Consider the following 20,340-nt stretch of genomic DNA (forward strand, 5'->3'; position numbering starts at 1 on the left):
ATCAAACGACCATACACATTACTCTTCAATCATTGTCACTTAAATGCCAGCTCGGTGATGACTCTTTCTCTCCACGCGGACTGTGATGTTTCCGTGCCACCTGCTTTGCAAACTTGAGCGCTGCACCAGCATCTGTGAATATTAAAGGCTTACTTCCACCATGTACAAGTAGCTTGGCTGGGTATAACAATGCATATTTGGTGCCTTTTTTTTGCAGCTGTTTTTTGGCCGGGACAAACTCCCTGTGCGCCGCTTGGACAGCTTGAGTGAAATCTGGAAACAAGGTGATGGAATTGCATTGGTATTGAGTTGATCCCTGCTCACATGCCATTTTTAGGACGTTGTCTCTATCTCTATAGTTCAGAAGGCGAGCAAGGATTGGGCGAGGTTGAGCTCCAGGAGGCAGCCTTGGGCCCAGTGTTCGAAGGGCGCGTTCGACCAGAAACATTTCAGTGAGATCTTTACCGAATAGTTCTTTCAGCATCGCTTCAACATACTTCTCCATGTTTGTTGACTCCGGGATGCCTGTGATGCGAACATTGTTTCTCCTCGACCTCTCTTCAAGGTCTTCTTTCTTCGCTTTAATAATGTTGAGGACCTTATCCATGCGGAGTAGTTGTTTGTGTGTTTCGGTTTGGCGGTTGTCGGTATCTGAAACTCTAGTTTCAAGTGTGTTGATTCTTGTCTCCTGTTTGTCCTTTTGGGTCACTTGATCTATCCTTTCTGCCATGGGATCCAATTTCTCATCAATCGTCTACAAACTGACCTTGACTTCACGCAACATGGACCTAATGTCGTCCTCCTGATCAGAGTCCATTTGTGTTTCCGGCACTACATTGGAAGGCACGGATCCACACTCCTGCAGTCTTGTCGACCTTTTTTCACAGATTAATTTCGGCTGCTTAATGTCAGATTTCCCCATGATCTCTCATTCTTTGTGCAAGTCCGGCACAGCACGACCTCTGTATTTTCCTGGCAAGTTATGCAACCCACCAGTGCGCCCAACCACACAGCGTGTCTGTGTCGTAAGTTGGCTGTGTTTAACATGCGCCACAAGTTTATCAGTGCAGTTTCTCCAGATAGTGCCTGTAACGCTTTTGCAATATCGCAACTTAGGGGTTCCAACACCTTTCCCCTTCACTCACGGGGCTGGGAAGGGCGATGCACTGTCCTTTAAAGCTGGCTGCAAAACTATCACCTGACTGGCACACAAGTCTCACAACTTTCAGAGGCCTGTTGTTAAAAAGGAATGTTCACAGCCAACCCTCTTCCTGCACCACTTTTCGTAGCATGTCACTGGCTGTACTTTTGTGAATTTGCGCGTGACGCCTCTCCTCCAGCTTGTACTGTGTGCAGAATTGTATTTAAATATAGCTCTCAATGTACCTTTTGGTCTTATGCGGTATTCCGCTGTCGCTCCGCAGAAATCCGCGTCAACTGGCGTGTTGCGGGATAACCGTTAGCCTCTGCCGACCCCCAGCAGGACCTCATGATCAGCAACTCTGGGCCCCAAGGTAGCACAGGCAGCGAGATGTAGACCTCAGAGCGAGACGCAGCGGGGGCCCGCTCGTCACTGGAGGCAACCGTCGGCATGTCTGCCTGCTGCCCCGCGAGTCTCTACACTCTGCCTCTCAGTTGGCGGCAGTCACGACAGCCAATGTGCCATCTGCTCGGTAACCACAGAGCAGGACTCACTGGACAGCCGCAGTCCGCCTCGGTCCACCGCCGCACGCTTCCAGTTCCTAGCCATGCAGATTCAGACAGCCCGCCACCGCCGCTGCTCTCATCCCCAGCGGCTCCGCAGCTGCGGCCAGGGGTGCCCAGCGAGCACAAATACAGGCGCACCGACAGGCAGCCACAGGGACACGCCCATCAGGCCGCAGGACCACGGGGCTGACAGGCACACAAAACATGGCTCCGTGACGTCATAATTGCAGGATTATATGCCCGCTGTTAAGCCGCAGACACTCGCACCCGTTTCAGGTCGACATTGGTAGGATGAGCCGGATAGCTGTCTGATTTTTTGAGCGCGACCAGCGGAGCCCCTTCACGCAGCAGCCATTTTGCAGCTCGGCTTGGCCACACCCCGAATATGCTCTTTTTAGTTATGGAATTAGCTAGATCCTTTTGATTAACTAAAATGATATGTATAATATTGTCACTTACATGGACTTTCAGCCAGCCGTCTTCATCCATTGGTTTTTTATTGGGTCAGTCACATTTTTCTTCCACCTCCTAAAGTACATAACATGCGGCAGTGGGTCAGTCCAAATCAGCAGTTGGCTTACTTCAGTGTGAATGACCGCATTCTGCCCTTTCACGCACATCCATACACACAAAGAAAGCCCCTGGGATTACTATAGACCTAAACATATTTTAGCGTTAGCCAGTGTTGATTTTGACAGATTAACGAGACCCTGCAGCTTTCCCAGCAAGGGACCCGCAGTTTCCCCAACTGACAAGTTTCACAAACACCATAACAAATCTAAATAAGCTTTGGCAAAACTAAAAGGCTGATAGCTAAAGCCAGACCTATTGGCTTTTGCAATTCGTATTACTTGTTAAACATCACTTGGCTGATAGGTGCACTCATTCTATCCTTATTGTGAGTATACGACCTGTGGGGTGTTTGTGTTTAACTTTAGTTTATTAGTCAATTTAAACCATAAACAAAATCACACAGTTTAAAAATAGATTAAAAAATGGCTAAAAAGGGGAGTTGTCATACAGCTAGTACAGTCACCATTCATCGTGCTACAAGCCCTTTGCTTTCTTCAACTTCCCTTCATAGGAATTTTAGTCAGCATACCAAACACTAAGCTACGTTAGATAAGAGTGACTAAACAGGGGCTGATCGTTACCCTGATGTCTAAAAAAGCAAGCTTTCCACACAGACAACTAAAAAGCCCATTAAGTAAATGAAGATATATATAATTAAGGTGCATATAAGCAGGACTGAGGCAAGTATGAATACAGTGCCAGATGGACTATGAGACCCACTGTTAAAAGGCAACTATGCAAGAATTCGCATCATTAAAAATACAAAAATAGACGACCTATGGGGTGATTTTGAAGAGAGAGCGTAATCTCAGTAAATGCCTCAACAGCGATGGAGTAATAAAATTCGCTAGCACCACCTTTCCATTTGTCTGACAATCAAACTGGTGGGGAAAGATGCTTATCCCATTTAAGTCTCTTGGGAACTTTGCACAGCACAATTGAAGTTGCTAAGTCAGAGCACTACACAGTTCTGGTGCCTGCATCTTCATATGCTTTTTGCAGGTACTTAGTTAATATTTAAATTTTGCTGATATACTAATACCATATAGGCGAGGGAAGAAGGGGGGGCAGCGGCGGAGCAATGGATACTTATTTGATTCACTGTAGGTGGTAATGTATGATGGCCATCTGAAAAATCTATGATGGAAACAAGCTCCTCAGCAACAGCATATCCAGCAGCCCAAGCAGCGTATCAACACCTGATTTCTTCTGATGCGCAACATGGGTACCAGGAACACAATAGACTTTTATTTTTCAATAGCATCTTCCCTCTTAATACGCATATTTAAACAGTCTCCTCTTTTGACACAGGTACGCTCGGTACCAAAACCGGTCTAACAGAAGCCTTGTTTTCAGAATTTAAAATGGTGAGAAGAGTGGGATGGGTGGGCAATAGGAAAATCACTACCTGGGGATTGCATTGGCCTCACCCTTGGAGCACCTAGTTTGGTGAGCGAGATACTACGCAGTTTGAGCAATGACTCTGTCTCTACAAGTGGCATAAATGTATTACCGCTTGGATACTTTTACCCTCCTATGCAACAAACTTATTATGCCCCTCGGATGAGACTCTCAAACCTTAATATTCAACACCAATTTCTAATACCTCTACAAAACAGATTTGATGTATTGCCATCTGTGAAAGATATTGATTGACTTACTCATAGTGATAAGCATATATCCCAAAAACAGGTAGATCCTAAATTACAAGTAAGCTTGGATACAATAGTCATCGATCACAGTGAACTTATATGTGACAGTTTAAGATCTACTGAGAATTTACATGTTGGCAGTCGTACCTGTTGCTTAGGAATACAGAACGACAACATAGCCTTGGACGACACCGTGGGTACAGTTTCTTTACCTTGTAATAATGTGAAGAGAGTAGATTTGTTTAACCTACGTGCCCCTCCTTCAAATTTATCCACCATTTGTAATGAAAATCCAACGGAATTTCATGCTGAATCTGCTCATACTAAGGGCAATGTACAGGCCACAAATAGGACCAGTCTTGCGAGAATATTATTTTGGAATGTAGTGGGTCTACTTTCTAAATTTCCGAGCCCCGCTTGGCTCGACTTTGTAAATGGTTTTGATATCATTTGTGTCCAAGAATCTTGGGTGGATAGCCCACAGTACATTAATGGGTATAAAGCCTTTTCTACTGCAGCCATACCCTCTAGCTATGGGAGAGTAAAAGGTGGCCTTTGCACATATATTTCTTATAGGCTAAATGCAAAAAAGATTGACTTTTGGGTATCTAATACTTTTTATCAGGTCATAAAAATGACCATCGACGCCCTAAACTGCATAATTTTAATAACTTTTTATAATAACATTCCTGCCCTGCAAGTGGAGGTAGTTCTGAGAGGTCTACAGAAGCACCTGGATAAAGCTCAAACACAATCCTCTGTGAATTACTGTATAGTTTGGGGAGGTGACTTCAATGTTGGTCCTTTTACACAACTAGATAAAGGTAATTGTGGCCTAACAACTGAGGATGAGAACGATAACTCCCATTTTTTGCATACTTCCCCTGGGGAACAAATTAACTTGCTCAAGTATTCCCTGGACTTGGGATTTGCGAATGATCTGTGCTCCCATCGATACCACTTAGCCGTACATTTAATGGCCGTGGTCTGTCGTCCACTATAGACCATGTCTTAATTTCCAATAGATTCTCTAATAGACTACTTGATTTCATTACACACACTGTCGCCTTTAGCGACCATTTTCCCATCAGTGTCATCTTGGAATTACCGGCCAAGGTATTATCAAGAGGAACTAAGCCTGTAAAACCTGTTGATAACCTAGTTCTTAATAGACTAAATGGTTATACGATCAAGTGGAAGGGTGTAGATCCAATAATGTTAGCTAAGTTATTACTAAGTAGTTGTAAATCGGATTTTAATGCCTGTCTTGATGAGACAACCAAAGACTTTGATGTCCTTAATTCATTTCGATCAATTACTCAAACTATTTAACTTAATCTGTCCTCAGTTGCCAATAGACCTTGTACTGGTAAAACTGGCTGGTTTGACACTAATTGTACCAAACCTCATGTTGCATTAAAAACTGCCCTTCATAAGAATCCGAGAGATGCGGAAGTAATAAAAAAAAGCCAGGGCTGTGTACAAAATAACACTGAATGTACGAAAAGAGGCCTTAAGAGTAGAAACCTAGGAGGCCCTTAAAAAAGCCTCTGAGTTAAAAGACACAAAAGGCTTCTGAAAGGCAGTGAATGCTCCTTTTCTGGTCCCCCTAACCTCCCTAGCATCATCAGAAATTATGGAGCATTTTAGAAACCATGGGGGTGGAAACCCCCTTTGCTTAATTTTTTAAAACAATCATATCAGGATGCCCAGGCCAGAGTCCGTTATGGGTTGGCTGGTGAACGCAGCCGTAAGTTCCCTGTTGAGAAGGGGGTAAGGCAGGGATGCGACCTAGCCCCCCCTTCTCTTCAGCCTTTATATAAATAATTTGGGGGCCACCCTTGCGAGGGACTGCCAGGACCTCCCTTGCATTGGCAGACGGCCCATTGGAGCATTGGTATATGCTGATGACGCTGTCATTCTATCACGTACCCCGCTAGGTCTGCAAAAACTTGTTACAAGTTTTGTAATTTTCATGACAAGGTTAGACTTGAATGTTAATATTTTAAAGACTATTGTCATGAAATGTAGTAAATGCAATGTCAAGTGTCGAGACATTTACATAAACGATAACAAACTTGAATTTACCAGTAACTTTTCCTATCTGGGTATTGTTTTTGAAAGGAAGGGATCCTGGATGAAAGCCGTTAACACTTGAAAACTTTTGTTAGCTAAAGCAATAAGGGCTTTGACAAATTTCGCAAGGAGATTAGGGAAGCGCCCAATTAACGACCTGCTTACGATTTATAAAGCCATATGCTTACCAGTAGCAAACTATGGCGCTGGCATCTGGGGTCATACTAACATCGAGTCTCTACAGCAAGTTGAGAACAGGTTTCTGAAATTCCTTTTAGCTGTCCCAAACAGCATGGCAACTTATAAATGGGGGATGGGAGCACACTGCCTCACCTCCCAGCACAGTTCGCCACTTATATTTGCCATATGGAACTGGGACTACCTTATCTTTCGTATTTAATTCAAATCCAGCCACTTCTACTTTGGCATAAGGTATGGGTAAGTCCAGAGACTGGCCTTAATCGGGACCTGATTAATGATTGTTTGAATTTGCAACGGGCTAATTGCATCCCCTGGCTTAAATTTGTCAGAGGTTTTACAACTGACATAGGTTTCCCCGAGTATTTTAATAACCCCGAAAGTCTTTGTCGCATCTCCAGGAAAGAATTAAAGTTAGTATGCTTAAAGCACCTGGAAATGTTAAGACTGTCTATTAATATCATGAAACCCTCTGTCTGATAACCAACTGCTTCTGACCCAATTGGGGATACAACCGTATTTAACAACTATCTCAGGGAACTATGACAGGATGTTGTTGACCCGTTTGCGTTTAGGCAATTTCCACACCATGGTTTCTTTCCCAAAGATGAATGATTGGTCACGTACTTTGTGCCAGTGTCCTTGTGACGCTATATCTGCACAGTCCTCAATCCATGTCATCTTTTTTTGTAAATTCTATTCTTTGCCTAAGAAAAGCTGGATATTGCCTATTTTAAAATACCAGGGCCTGAGACAATGTCGACCCGCTTTTATTAAATTACAATTGCTTGATGAGCCTATGTTTTATACTCATATAGTCAAATTCTTGAAGGGAGTGCTGCGCTCTCGGAAATCCATGTTAGCCAATGATATTTTATAATTTGTAAATAATTTTATGATAGAAATACTTTTTTACACGCTGTATAATTTTGTATAATTTCTTGTAATTGATTAATGATTGTGCTTTTATGATTTAATTTTTTTTAAATCGAATAAAGCATTATTTGACTTTGACTTTGACACACGTGGTTTAAAGAAACTACATCCTTCGATACCAACAGCATGACCAGAGACTGATTGGTGCCCAATTTTGTTTCTGCATAGTTGCACAAAATTCTGAAGCAATTATACACAAAAAATATAGCTCTAAAAGCACAGTTGCTGTGAACAGAAGTCCCTTGCATTCTGGTTGTGTGCGTTGTTCCCGTGCTCCTGTGGCAAATATTTTCTGTGAGGCATAATGGCATAATTTCAGGAATTTGGTGTAACGGAAAATGTGAGACTATGCTGAATTAACGAAAATATAATTTATTGGCTGTTCTAGTTTTCATCCGTGGTGTACCAGCTTTATTCAGAAAGACTGGCTGCTGGTATAGGCACAATGTTAATACTGTTAACAAAAGGGTTCTGGCTCTCCTCAAAAGGGCGGTATTGTGTTCAGTGCACAAGAAATCTAGCCATTACTTCATGTTCTAAACTGGATCAGTGTTTTCAAAGTTCAAGTCTGAGGATGATACTTTCGGATTGTTTGTAACAACTTTGGATTTGATTTAGAGGTGGACAATTACTTAAATGTGCCTCTTTTAGGCTGATGTGGTAAATCTACTATCGGCTAGGTTATTGATAATAGCATTACTTCAAACATGTTATGCTATAGCAGAAGTAATTCGACAAAATGATGGCTGATTTTACTCGTATTTAGAAAATGAGTGAATTTCATATCCTTGAGAATCTCTGAATCAGATCCATCATCTTGAAAAGACATTGGAGGCAGCAGAAATGCTTCCTTAGGCCAGTTAAAATCTATGCAGTCCCTGTATCACGTTTAGTTAGCTAGTTCAGAAACTTTCAAAAAAAGATGTATGGATTCTCTAAATGCTTACTTTTTCAGCAATTCAAAGTCCGATTAGACATTTCTTCTTAAGTGTCTGCTATAATCTGTCCTTTTTCGTGTTTTAGGATCAGAGAAAGAGCGCTACTCCGTTAGATGACAGCGACATTGAAGCACGTCTAAATAGCTGGAATCTTGGGGTAAAGTCACAAGCAAATCATACTTGATTCAGTTGTGTATACGTACTCTTTGTACTTAAAGTGTTGTTTGTGTCTGATGAGGAACATTGCAACCTGTGCAGCGCTGTAATCCTGACACACCCCATTCAAACCAGGCCTGGACTCCTGTGTCTGATATAAGCTGTCATAATGACTTTGCAGAATGTTGGGTTCCAGCATTTGCAGTCTTGATTGCTGTACCATTGGGCAGATGTGTATAGGCTTAGATTCTCAGTATGTGCTCACAATGTTAAGTATATTGCAACTTCTTGTGTAATGGCTCTGTGATCTAGGCCTACAACTCCTTCCCCCCTTCTTGCCAACCCCCCAGACCAGCGATGCCCACCTGTCCATTTGCAAGACCGATTCCTACTACATGGCGTTTTCTTTGTTGATTTTTGTATTCTTCCCCTTCAAGTAGTTTACTAATAACCCCATGAAAGGGATGCCAGAGGGGTGCTGTATTTAATATCATTTATTTGCAAAACATTTATATGATTCCAAGGTCCAGACAGTTAGTAAAATATTACGTGCTTGGTACTGTCAATTCTCTTGACTCTCCCAGTAAGCCTTTACTTTAATGGCAGTTACAGGTCCTGCCAGAGAGAAGGAATAGATTACTAGTCTTTGCCAGCTTGGTTTAGTTTGAACTTTTGCCACCTGTTACTTGCCACTGATGCCTTTGGTTTTATTAGCTATGTTATGTTCCCTCATAAGATATATATTTATTCAACCCAACAGCAACTGTATCTGCTGAAAACGTCGGGATCATTCAGCGTCATCACAATAACCATTACATTGGCTTAATGGTCGATACTATGTTTAACCAATAAAAACCGAAAATGTTAGGCTCGTTTGGCCCAAGAACATCTGATTTGGATGAAAAAATTTGAATTAATCTCCTGCATGTAAGTGCATCAACTGAAAGGTTTGAGCAGTGTCTTAGGATATTTCTTGGCTAAGAGATTTGTTTCAGGTAGCCACACTTAGGAAATCACTATTTCAGTTGAAGGTACCTGCAGGTAAAGAAAACAACACAGTCTAGGTTATCGAAGCGCCGCAGCACCCCCTTTATCTACCAGAAATTGAAAAAAGGTCTAACTTTTTGCAGTAGTTCAGCGCAGCAGATCATTTTACTTAGGAAAACAATTAACAAATTACTAGTAGTTGGTTTGAAATGGCGTTGCTCACTCCACAAAGGCAAGATGTTGCGCCCTGAATAAAGTGTAACAGACTAAGCACTGCAACCAGCAGAGAGAGTTCATTGTTTTTATAAAAGTAAAATTTACTTGCTAAATAGAGTTCTTTTTAAAATCTGTGTTTTTATGAAAATTCTCCTACATACATTATTGGAATCAGGATAACATGGAACAAAATCTCTTCTAGAAGATGTAGTCATTTTGTTTTCACACATCATATTTTTAGTTTTCGTTAATAAATAATGGTTTGCTCTAATTAAATAAATCTTTGTTTACCCCAGTGAGAGAGCACTAATAAAAATGGGTTTATTTTGCAGATAAGAATCAGGATCAGTCAATTCTCTGCCTTGAAGTTCTAAAACAAACAGCGGTATCCACTAACAAATCTGTGCACGCAGATATAATGTTAGGTATTGAACCAACAGTAAATCATTGATTAATTGCAAGTGATTGACCATCATTTTTATTTTGTGCATGTCAGTTATCTATTGCAATGTGTCCTCCATTAAAAAAACTTTTTTTTTTGTTGCAATGAGTGATAGTGGATGATGACGGACTGATAAATGAGTTAAATTAACCTAGCCCATCTTTGACCATGCCCGACCTTCAAACATTGTACAAAAGTGGTTCAGTTGAACGTTGATCAAACTTTGTTTTTAATTATGGCATAGAAAGAGCACAGCTGAATGGCATTTATAGACTGAAAACGCTTTAAGTAGTTTTTAACGTGGTAAACTTGAGTTACCATGACAATTTGAATGACCATGGCAAAAACACTGGAATATATCTTCCTGTTCCAGCTACACTCCAGTTTGAGAGCAGATCGATAGAATAGAAGTAGAGGTGGAACTGTGTAGATTGAAAAACCTTTATTAACGTTATTAACATACATTTTGTTTAAAAAGAAATACGCACTAGATCCTTGAAATGCTCTTTGAAATCCCAAAAGTTAGACTTGCAGTTTGGGGCAGAGGAATATTTAGGAATAAAGTAGCTATATTATGCTACCTTTCTGACTGTTCTGTACTTAGAGCGTCTTTCATTCATTCTCGAACAAGCAGTTACACCGATGAAAGGCTGGTAGGAGGTCGTCGAGTTAGTGGCGAATTACAACAGAAGCGTGTAGTACTATCAAGGTATTTAGCTATATACCAACTTGGCTAAGGAGCAAAGGGGAGGCAGAGCTGAGCATTATTTTTCCCCCTTCAGTATAAATCCAGCTTTTAAACAGTGCTTCAAAGAAGTTTAATCCCATAACCTGTAACCGCTCTATGTTTGGGAAAGAGTGTAGAGTGCTACTGCCGTGAGTAATAAGAGGAGTTTCAGTACCATCCACATAGCCCCAGGAGAGGGGTCTGTAGGTATGCATTGTGATCTATACTAGATTGCTGCAGATTCCTTCCGGAAGTGGCCCGGTCACTGCCTATAAATATTTATCACAAAAATCTCTAAAATTTGCAATCTACGCTATTACTACGAGGGAATTAAAAACTGCTATACACTCACACTTCAACGACAACAACTGAGCCATGAGATCAGGAAGAAAAAAGGATCCCACATAATACAACTAAGAAAAAGAAAAGGCTTCAGATGTCGCAACCTGCCACAAAAGTGAAATCAACCAGGGATAAGAAATCACAAATTTCACCAGTATCCCAGATTTTCGAAAGAGCTAAAAAAATTCCTCAATGTTTTGATTTTTCAAAAGATCCAAGTAGTGTTCTGTTTTCTACTCCCAATAATTCAAATAGTCTACCGGACCCCATTATACCAATAAAAGCAATACATTGCTTATTGCAGACTGCCAAAACAAAACAATCCCTAATGTAAGATACAATGGATCAAACCTCAAAAGGGAAACTGGGAGGGAGTAAAGTGCCTATCTGAGACCCAATTCGCGATTTGGAACTCTTGTCAATTATTCCAATATTTCCAAACCAGTGTACGCAAGAACAAGAGCAACAAGAACAAACATATACGGATCGGATGATATGCCTCTTAAAAAATAGAAATCCACTACCAATAGAAATTAAAGTTGTATTGAACAAAGAAATTACCTCAGCTGTATTAGAACCAACAACAAATGAAAGATAAGAGCATTGTCCAAACCCTACAGTAGTAGGGGCCATCGCTATGTCTATAGGAAAAAACAAAGAGAATCTAAGAGAGAATAAAACGGGCGTTCCTTCTCGACAGGATTGAACGGAAATGAAAAATGTAGCTCCTATATGGGACATCATATTGAGGACCTTGCAGTTAACCTTAGACGCTTTAGGCTATCAATCAGAAAAAAAATGGATGTTCAAATAGATTTACAAAACTTAATGGCAACGGCAGTATCCGGAATATATCAGAAAATGACTGAATTAAATAATTTGATGAATCGAGCTCAAAGATTTGCAGCCACAGCAACAATAGAAGTAAATGTGCTCCAGTGGTAAACAAACTGGCTACAATACCGGAAACAATGGCGGTATTAATAGAAGAGCTAAAAACTAACTTAATAACAAATGTAAATTCCTCGTTGATCAATAAAGCTCAGGGCCAAAACCTGCAACAAAACCATTGAATTGTAACACCCTCACACTTTCAGAAGACAAAAGAAATGAAAGAAGAGAACAAAATTGAATCTTCATTTAGAGCAGACAGATATCTAAAACACCTACCATGGGTGAATCTTTTTCCACAAAAAATAGAAAACTCTGCAATCAAACAAAATTTGAATGATACTTCATCTTTTCGTTTAAAAAAGAAATCAGCAAACTAATGAATCTCAATCCATTAGTCTACTAGAAGCTGATTAAAAAATAACAAAAACCAACGGAAAAAATTGCGAAAAGTTCAAAATAAACAAAAAGCAAGCACTGATAACATACACAATTTCACCGCAATTAACCAGCTAGGTTAATACAAGCACAATGAGTAAAGAGGATGTAAACTTTGAAAATAGTGATAAAGCAAAGGGAAATTTTGTTAAGCCATTCCCCAATATTTAGGAAAATAAAAGGGCATAAAAAATTATGAGATAAACGAAATGGTGGACAGTGAGATTGTAAAACATATTCCAAATTCACAATTAAAGGATAGCACAAGAAATAAGGACTCAGGAAAAGAAAAAGAACTAAAAGTGTCAAAGACGTGGCAGAAACATCTAATAATGATAGACGGTGATAAAGTAGTAAAAAATTAGATAAAAAATGAAGACAGGGATAAAATTCGGTCTTTTGAGGATCATTTTACATCACAAATGATATTAGTCGAGAGGAAGACATGATATCTTGAACGAAAGTGATATCATTTAACTCTTACATGCTGTGCCCAAGCTAATGGAAATTACTTCAGCTGATATAGATTCTAGAACCGTAGGATAAAATCTTTCTAGAACCTACCGTTGTCACCTGGGCATCTACAGCGACGGCAAAGATGGTTCTCCTGGCAAAAGAGTGCTTTCAGTCCTGGGGAATCCAAGTTGAATTGGTCCCGCTTCCAGCTTATCCAGCTCCTTTCGTTTCAGAAGATCCTTGTTAGAAAGGATAGACGGACCGGGAGGGTCGGCCGGGGTCAGGAGGAGAGGTCTCCGGGGAGAGCCGTCTCCAGCGATCGTACAGACAAGTAACTTCCCCCCCACAGACAGATACCACACACGGATAAGGTTCAGTGTTCTTTATAAGCACTTCTTAAGGTACGGTTGAATGGTACAAGGAGGTCTGGACTCAGGGGTCCCCTCGATTCAAGTCTCTCAAAGCAGGGTAAGGGGTAGCGGGACAGTCTGTCTACCAGTCAGGTAGTTTGGATGAGATGATGATTAGCTCACAATCCTCGAGCTTAGTTGGTACGGGCCGCGGCAGCGCCAGCAGGTCCCGGAAAGATGGTCGATGTACGGTCCGCGGCAGCGCCAGCAGGTCCCGGTGAGGATGGTCGTTACAACGGGCCGCGGCAGCGCCAGCAGGTCCCGGAAAGATGGTCGATGTACGGTCCGCGGCAGCGCCAGCAGGTCCCGGTGAGGATGGTCGTTACAACGGGCCGCGGCAGCGCCAGCAGGTCCCGACGAGGATGGATGTTGTAGAAGGCCGCGGCAGCGCCAGCAGGCAGGACGATGGTTCACAAGAGCGGGCTACGGCAGCGCCAGTAGTCCGTCAAGGCTGAGTTCTCTCGGTGTCTCTCGACTCCAGGATACAACTGCCTTCCTGCTCCGGAGTTGCCCCAGTTATAGGGCAGGCGCCCTTTGATGTCCGGACTCTCGCACTTGGAGGTCGGAGGGCCCGGGATGAAGGTGTCCAGACACCCAGCAGGGGGTGGAGCCAGCGCCTGGGGGAGCTGGAGGCGATCGGCACCTGGCGGGGGAAGAGCTCTTGACACTTCGTCCTCCCATTGACCTGCCAAGTGGTCCGCTCACCTCCCGGGTGGATGGTGGTGCCGGGATGTCGGGGCCGGCCAGGCCCGGGGTTAGGGTCGGGGCGAGGCCACGCGGCCTCGTGGTGCAGGGCCCAAGATGGCGGCTTGAACCGGCCGGGGGAGCCGGTGGGGCTGGGCCCCGTGATGAGTAGAGGTCCGAGGGCAGAAGATCCGTCGGGAGACGGGGTACAGGTGCTTTTCGTGGATTATGCCTGGTGGGCCGGAGCTCGGGCCCTGTCGTGCGGGGAGGGAGCAAGCCCTTCGTGTGGCCTGTCCAACAATCCTGAACAAATGATAACCAAAAATTTAAATTCTAGATCTCCGTATTCAGTATTGGCTAACCCAATAGGGAAAACCTCAACCATTATATCTTTGTCAAAAAATCAAGACAACACCAGACAAACTAGGAAAGATAAAACTAATTATAGGCTGGTTAACTGAAAGCTCTGCACGGAAAGAGCGGTTCATAAAATAACAGTCCCGCCAAATCAGATGTATTAAAAAATGAAATGTCAATTAAATAGATCTGCAAACAATTTGCTTTTGGAATATACATGGTGCTCTCCCAAAATCCCATGAAAAAAAACTTATGGAATTAATGGAAAATACGCATATAATACGCATACAAGAGTCTTGGGCATTGCAGCCTTTCTCTATTAACGGCTATGTAGGCTTCTATTCTCCCGCAGTAAAAACGAGGAAAGCATGTCGCCTGAAGGGAGGTTTAACTATATTTGTAGCACCAGCCCTACAAATTGAAATAGAACCGATTAAAACAAAGGATGAAAACATTTTAGTTATAAAACTTACAAAATGGCATAAAAATTTAAAGAATCCTCTTTTCTTGATAAATCTCTATATTCCACCAAGCTCAAGAACAAGAATAACAATGATTAATGAGATACTGAAATTAATCCTAGAAAGCCCACAGGAGGACCCGCTTCCATATATTTGAACGGGAGACTTTAATATGAATCTATTAAAGACCTTTCACCAAGATGAAATTATAACAGAGCGGGACTGTAATTGGGCAGTCCCAATGCAGAACACAAGAGATTCAACTAAAAGACATTGTGATTCCAAAGCTATTTCCTTAGTACAAGATCTGAAATGTCTTGGTTTACTAATTCGTAATGGGCAATATCAGCAGGACTCTCCTCCAGATTGGACTCATTACACCAAGTTTTCAAATTCCATTTTAGATTATATGCTAGTATCCCTTTGGCTCATACAACAAGTGGTATCTTTCAAAATACAGAAGACAATCAAAAGTGATCATGGACAACAGATAATACAAATTAAGGCTCAAAGTTCCTTCCATCAAAAAGCGCCTTTTATTACCGGAGAACTTATAGCGATCAACTTTTGGAAGCTTATATGGTTGGAAGATACACAAGCAAGAATAAAAGATACAGCAGAAGCAATAGTCAATGACATTTTCAATAAGGACCTATCTAACCCAATAGTAAAATGGTAAAATTTCACCAAAAAGATAACTGCTAATCACCAAATTAGCAGGAACGTAGAGTTGAGCCGCAATAGATACAACTTGCATGACCAAAGGAAAATCAAAATATCTGCATATTGCTGTACAATTAAAACAGAGCGAATCGACTAAGAAGATTAGTTAGGAGATTTCCCGGGGAATCAAGAATACTACAGAACTTTTAATGTTATAAATTAAAACTACAGAAGGTCAGTATAGGAAGAAAGAATGAGGAAAAAAGAAACTTTTTGGGCGCAAGTTCCATTTCTTTCCAAGAAAAGTAATATAAGAGATTTCTCGCAATTAATTAACAGCTTTAACCGATTGAATACTACAGAACTTTTAATGTTATAAATTAAAACTACAGAAGGTCAGTATAGGAAGAAAGAAGGAGGAAAAAAGAAACTTTTTGGGTGCAAGTTCTATTTCTTTCCAAGAAAAGAAATATAAGAGATTTCTCGCAATTAATTAACAGCTTTAACCGATCATCATCCCGAGCAACCTGCTCAGATCTTCCAGAAGATAAATATGTGACAGATCATTTTAAACGCTCTCCTATTTCTATACAGCAATCTAATGAGAAAATAATACAACGGAACATACACATTTCGGCTCCTTATCAAGTTACGGAGGATCAAATCAATAAAGTAATACAAATAAGTTGGAATGATGGGGCACCTGGACTGAAATGGCTGCCTCAAGCACTTTTTAAATCAAATATAACATTTTGGTCAAATAAGCTTTTTCAAGTATACAACTACCCATTGCAGCAAGAGACAGTTTATGACTCATGGAGGAGAGCAATAATAAACCCAATTTTAAGGAGGGTAATAGGCAACAGCCGGAGAATTCTAGCCTAATTACCCTGCAAGATGTTGAGGCTAACTATTTTGCCAATTTACTGAGTTACTAAAATAGTCATATGATAAACAACATTGTGCCTCCTAACCATACGTAAGTATAGGAGATGGAACTAGCCTATCAAAGAAAATGACACAGCGGGGCCTAAAGCAGGGCTGTGTCCTTGCACCATACCTATTCAATTGGTTTCTAGCTGATCTCTCGACAGATCTAGATAAAGTAAATTCCCACCTCCCAAATTTGGGCTGTATGCCCATAATCTAATCTATATGCAGATGATGTCATGTTATTAAATCAGACAAAAATTGGTTTACAGAGACTCATATACCAACTTTTTATATATTCCACAAAAAATGGTTTGACAGTCAACTTAAAGATAACAATAATTATGGAAGTTAACAGGAAAATAAAGAAGTAGTACAAATGGTATTTAGGAAAAAAAACAGGTGGAGCAGATAACTACGTATAAATATCTGGGGGTTCTTTTTGATCTTCGAACGACCTTTAAACCACATAAAATAGACCTGAAAAGAAAAGTTCTCTCTTTAACTCAGGCTTTTCACATTTTACACAGAACTCTAAATGGAACCAGCTATGTACCACTACTGAAAGTGATTTCAGCAAGGCTATTACCAGCTATTTCATATGGTAGTGAGGTTCTTCGTGGCAGGGATGCAGCTCTCTTAAATTTGATCCTTTCCAAAGTATTCAGATCACTTTTCCATCTAACTCTGAAAGCATCGCCAGCCCCAATAAGACTGGAATTTGGTCTCACAATAGCAAGGATGGGGACATACATGAAAACGTGGAATAGAATAAGAACTGTCTCTGAAAATCATCAAGTATAAAGCTTTGTGGCAAGAGATGCAACAGAACGAAAAATCTCCAGCCAACATGTTCATACACACAGCAATAGATGAATTAGTTATCCAATCTGTATGGGCAAAATCTCTTCCGCATACTGCTTTAAACAAGCATTTGCATTGCAATAGGTCTCGCATTGACACGATTTTGAGCTATTGGCATTGTAAATGACAATGCCTTCGATTTATGTTTTGGGTTTTAAAACATAATTACAAGGCATTGTTATTTCCAATACTAATAGCTTAAAATCGTCCGGTTTGATAACTGCATTAAAGCCGGTGGACACCTGTACCTAGCGCTGGGACACCTCTAATGAGGTCTCCCCACACCGCACTGATTAGAGGCATGATCCTCGTTCTAATTCCAGCTGCATTAGCCTCCCATAACTTTAGACCAAGGTAATCTCATTAAATTCATACAGTGCGTTCTTCCCCCGTCCAACTAGCTCCTCTAACTTTCTGGTCACTGGCTCTTACCTAGTTCTGGACCGTTCGGTTCGCTACATGTCCTCCTGTTTCTGATTAGCTATCTTTCCCGAGCATGAATATAGTGTTGCTGATCGGCGTGTGCTCGATTCTGGAAGCGTGGCCCTTATGTGACTTGCTAACAGACTGGCCTCAGAAAGCACAACATGGTGATGGAGACCTGCGCAGCGACAAGTGGGTGTCCCCAAGAGTGACTGCCTTCTGGGACAGGCAGGGAAGTGCATGTAAATCACCAAAGAAGAAAGCATCTAGTTACCATTAGAGGAACTGCCCATTTGGTGAAAGAGGTTGACACAGGTCACCCTTTCTACCTGTCCCATATGTACCCCACTATCTGGTCATCCAGGCCCCATGAAGGAAGAGCTCAGGAACCCCTGTAGTCACACTTTTGTCAAGGTGCGTTCCTCTCGAGAAACCTGATCCCGTCTGCTCCTTCCTCCCACCTGGTGGTGTGTGAAGAAATCCCGTCACATTTTTGTGTATTTGCAGCTACAGGTGCTATGTTGAGTAGAACCATGATGGATATATAATCAAAAAAATAAATCTCGGGTAGCTCTTCTGTGTAAAAACATGTTTGGAGGCCAGCTCACCCTTGAGGCCCCAGTCTCTAGTTCCCTACCGGGGAGACGTTCCAGTGGTGTGTGTTTATGGCCTCAGCACGTACACAGCAGGAAGGAGAAGAGCAGCAGAGCGGCGAATGGCAAGGAGCAGGTAAGTTATTTTCATTATTTCAGTTGTCTGTACGTCCATCTCCCCCCTCCCGACCATCACCCCAGACCCGTCCTCAGCCACTCTGCTGCGAGATAAGCAGCTACTAGTTGCTTGTGGCTAGTTCCAGAGAAAAAGAGAGAAAGGGGTATTTGTTCATAAAGCATAAATGCCCACTATGCTTGTTATCTAGGTTGTAAACATTTGCTGTTGTAAAGCACTCAGACTGAGATGCTCTGTATGGACTTTTCTTTGATGTGAACATTTACTGTTGTAAAGCACTCTGATACCTTCAGGCCTAGGTGGCGCTATATAAAACACTCAAATAAATAAATATTAAAAAGGCGCAGGTACTCAGTACCAGACAGTACCTGCCATTTAAAGTACTGAGCTGCATCAAACCCCCTTGTCCAGCATTTGCCTAAAAAAATGGCCTAAGGGTGCGATAGTCCTGGGGGGGGGAGTCAGTGGCACGCAGAGTGGTCCCCCAGGGAGGGGGGTATAAGGCCATCCAGAGATCAGAGTCTTACTTCCTGTACAAACACTGACAGTCAACAGCCCTCCACATTTGTATGGGGGATGGAAAGGCTTGTTCTAGGTTTGATGGAGTCTTGCATTGATGCAGCCGGTTCTGTGTGTACTAGACAAACATGGGAAAAGCTTTTGATGCACAAAAGTTAATGACTTACTGATCTACTAAATGGAGATAAAACAGAAAAGCAAACCCCCCCCCCTCCCGCCACTCCCCAGACACTAACATCATACATGCAAAGCTCGACGAATGAAACATATCCCAGGATGACTCGGACTCTAAACCTCGGAAACTGTGTGGGCGGCACTTACACAGCGCTACAAGGCCTTAATATTGACAGGTTGAGCGCTAAAAGATAACACACGTTTGTCAATGACTATGCCGGTATAGTAGCAGGTCGTTGCTCAGTGCACACTCTGAATGCCGGATACTGGCACAGTGAGATGCAGAAGTGCTCCACAATGAATGCGCAGACTGCCCTCTGGTAGATGCGGGGGCAAGGGCTCTCTCTCCCCCTTGCAGAATGCCCAGGCTTCCCCAGCGAGAAGCACATGCCCTCCCCCACCTGCCCCTGCTGCAGGATGGCCATTGGTTGATTTTACTGTGAGTGTTTTTAGAAATAATTGACCTACTCATACACAGTTTTTGAGGCAGACCTTACTTTGACGGCATGTGTGTATTTTAACACCGTCGCACTCGATGCCTTAATAATTTACTTTATATCCCATTTCCAAGATTTATTGCATGTTGACAAATGTAAACAATCACTCATTAAACCATTTGAGCTTGAAACAAGCCAACTCCGCGAGCATGTCCTTGATTTCATGAGCGCTAGAATATTCCCCTGTATGTTACACTGCTCAACATTTCATGGAGATTTCCCAAATAAAGCTCATCAGAAAGAGACCGAATTAATGCATGCAAGCGCTAGAAAGTACGAGGCTGTGGGATGACTCGCTCCATCCGTTACCACTGATGCCCAGCTTGGAAAAGCCCCCGCCTGGACCCCCCGGCAGCATCTCCAGGCCAGCAACTGTCTCTTGTCTGCTGTGCGCCTTTCTGTTTTCGTGGTGGGTCTCGGCGCGTAGAGCGCTTTTTAGCGCTTCATACCGTTCTCTCCGCGTTTCCCATAGATTAAAATGGAAACGTAACACGCGTATTTCCGTTAACACTGTTTCTTCGTGGCAGAGTATATGTCCCCCCTTTATTCGATCACCCCCACCCACATGACCACTTACAGTGCGCGGCTCCCCAGCCCAACAGCCCTCTTTGCACTCTCAACTCCTACAGCAATGAACGCTCTTGTTTATATATTTAAACGTTTGTATATAGTGCGCAGTTTGCCCAGAGGTGTCAGAGCGCTTTTACAATAGAGCGAAGTACATTACAAGTTTCGTGAGGCCTTTAATTTTTGTTTTTTCACAATCAGTTGCGCGTTTGACAAAAAATGCACGAATCCACGAGGAATCTGAAAATACACAATTGTACATTTTGTAAAACGACAAAACCGCACTTCCCATTAACAAGGTGAGAGTGGAAACACCCCAAAACCGAA

At 42.1% G+C, this 20,340-nt stretch overlaps 1 protein-coding gene across 4 annotated transcripts in view; it reads left to right on the forward strand.

Moving 5' to 3' along the window:
* CEP112 (centrosomal protein 112) overlaps positions 1 to 20,340 on the forward strand; it is a 2,536,355-nt gene that overhangs the window by 353,499 nt on the left and 2,162,516 nt on the right. For all 4 annotated transcript variants that reach the window (XM_085617276.1, XM_085617275.1, XM_085617278.1 and 1 more), the window contains one exon: positions 8,166 to 8,237. In XM_085617276.1, the coding sequence (XP_085473402.1) occupies positions 8,166 to 8,237 (72 nt within the window). The remainder of the gene's footprint in view (positions 1 to 8,165; positions 8,238 to 20,340) is intronic.

Source organism: Triturus cristatus, chromosome 7 (genome assembly GCF_964204655.1).
Source record: "Triturus cristatus chromosome 7, aTriCri1.1, whole genome shotgun sequence".
Classification (NCBI taxonomy): Eukaryota; Metazoa; Chordata; class Amphibia; order Caudata; family Salamandridae; genus Triturus; species Triturus cristatus.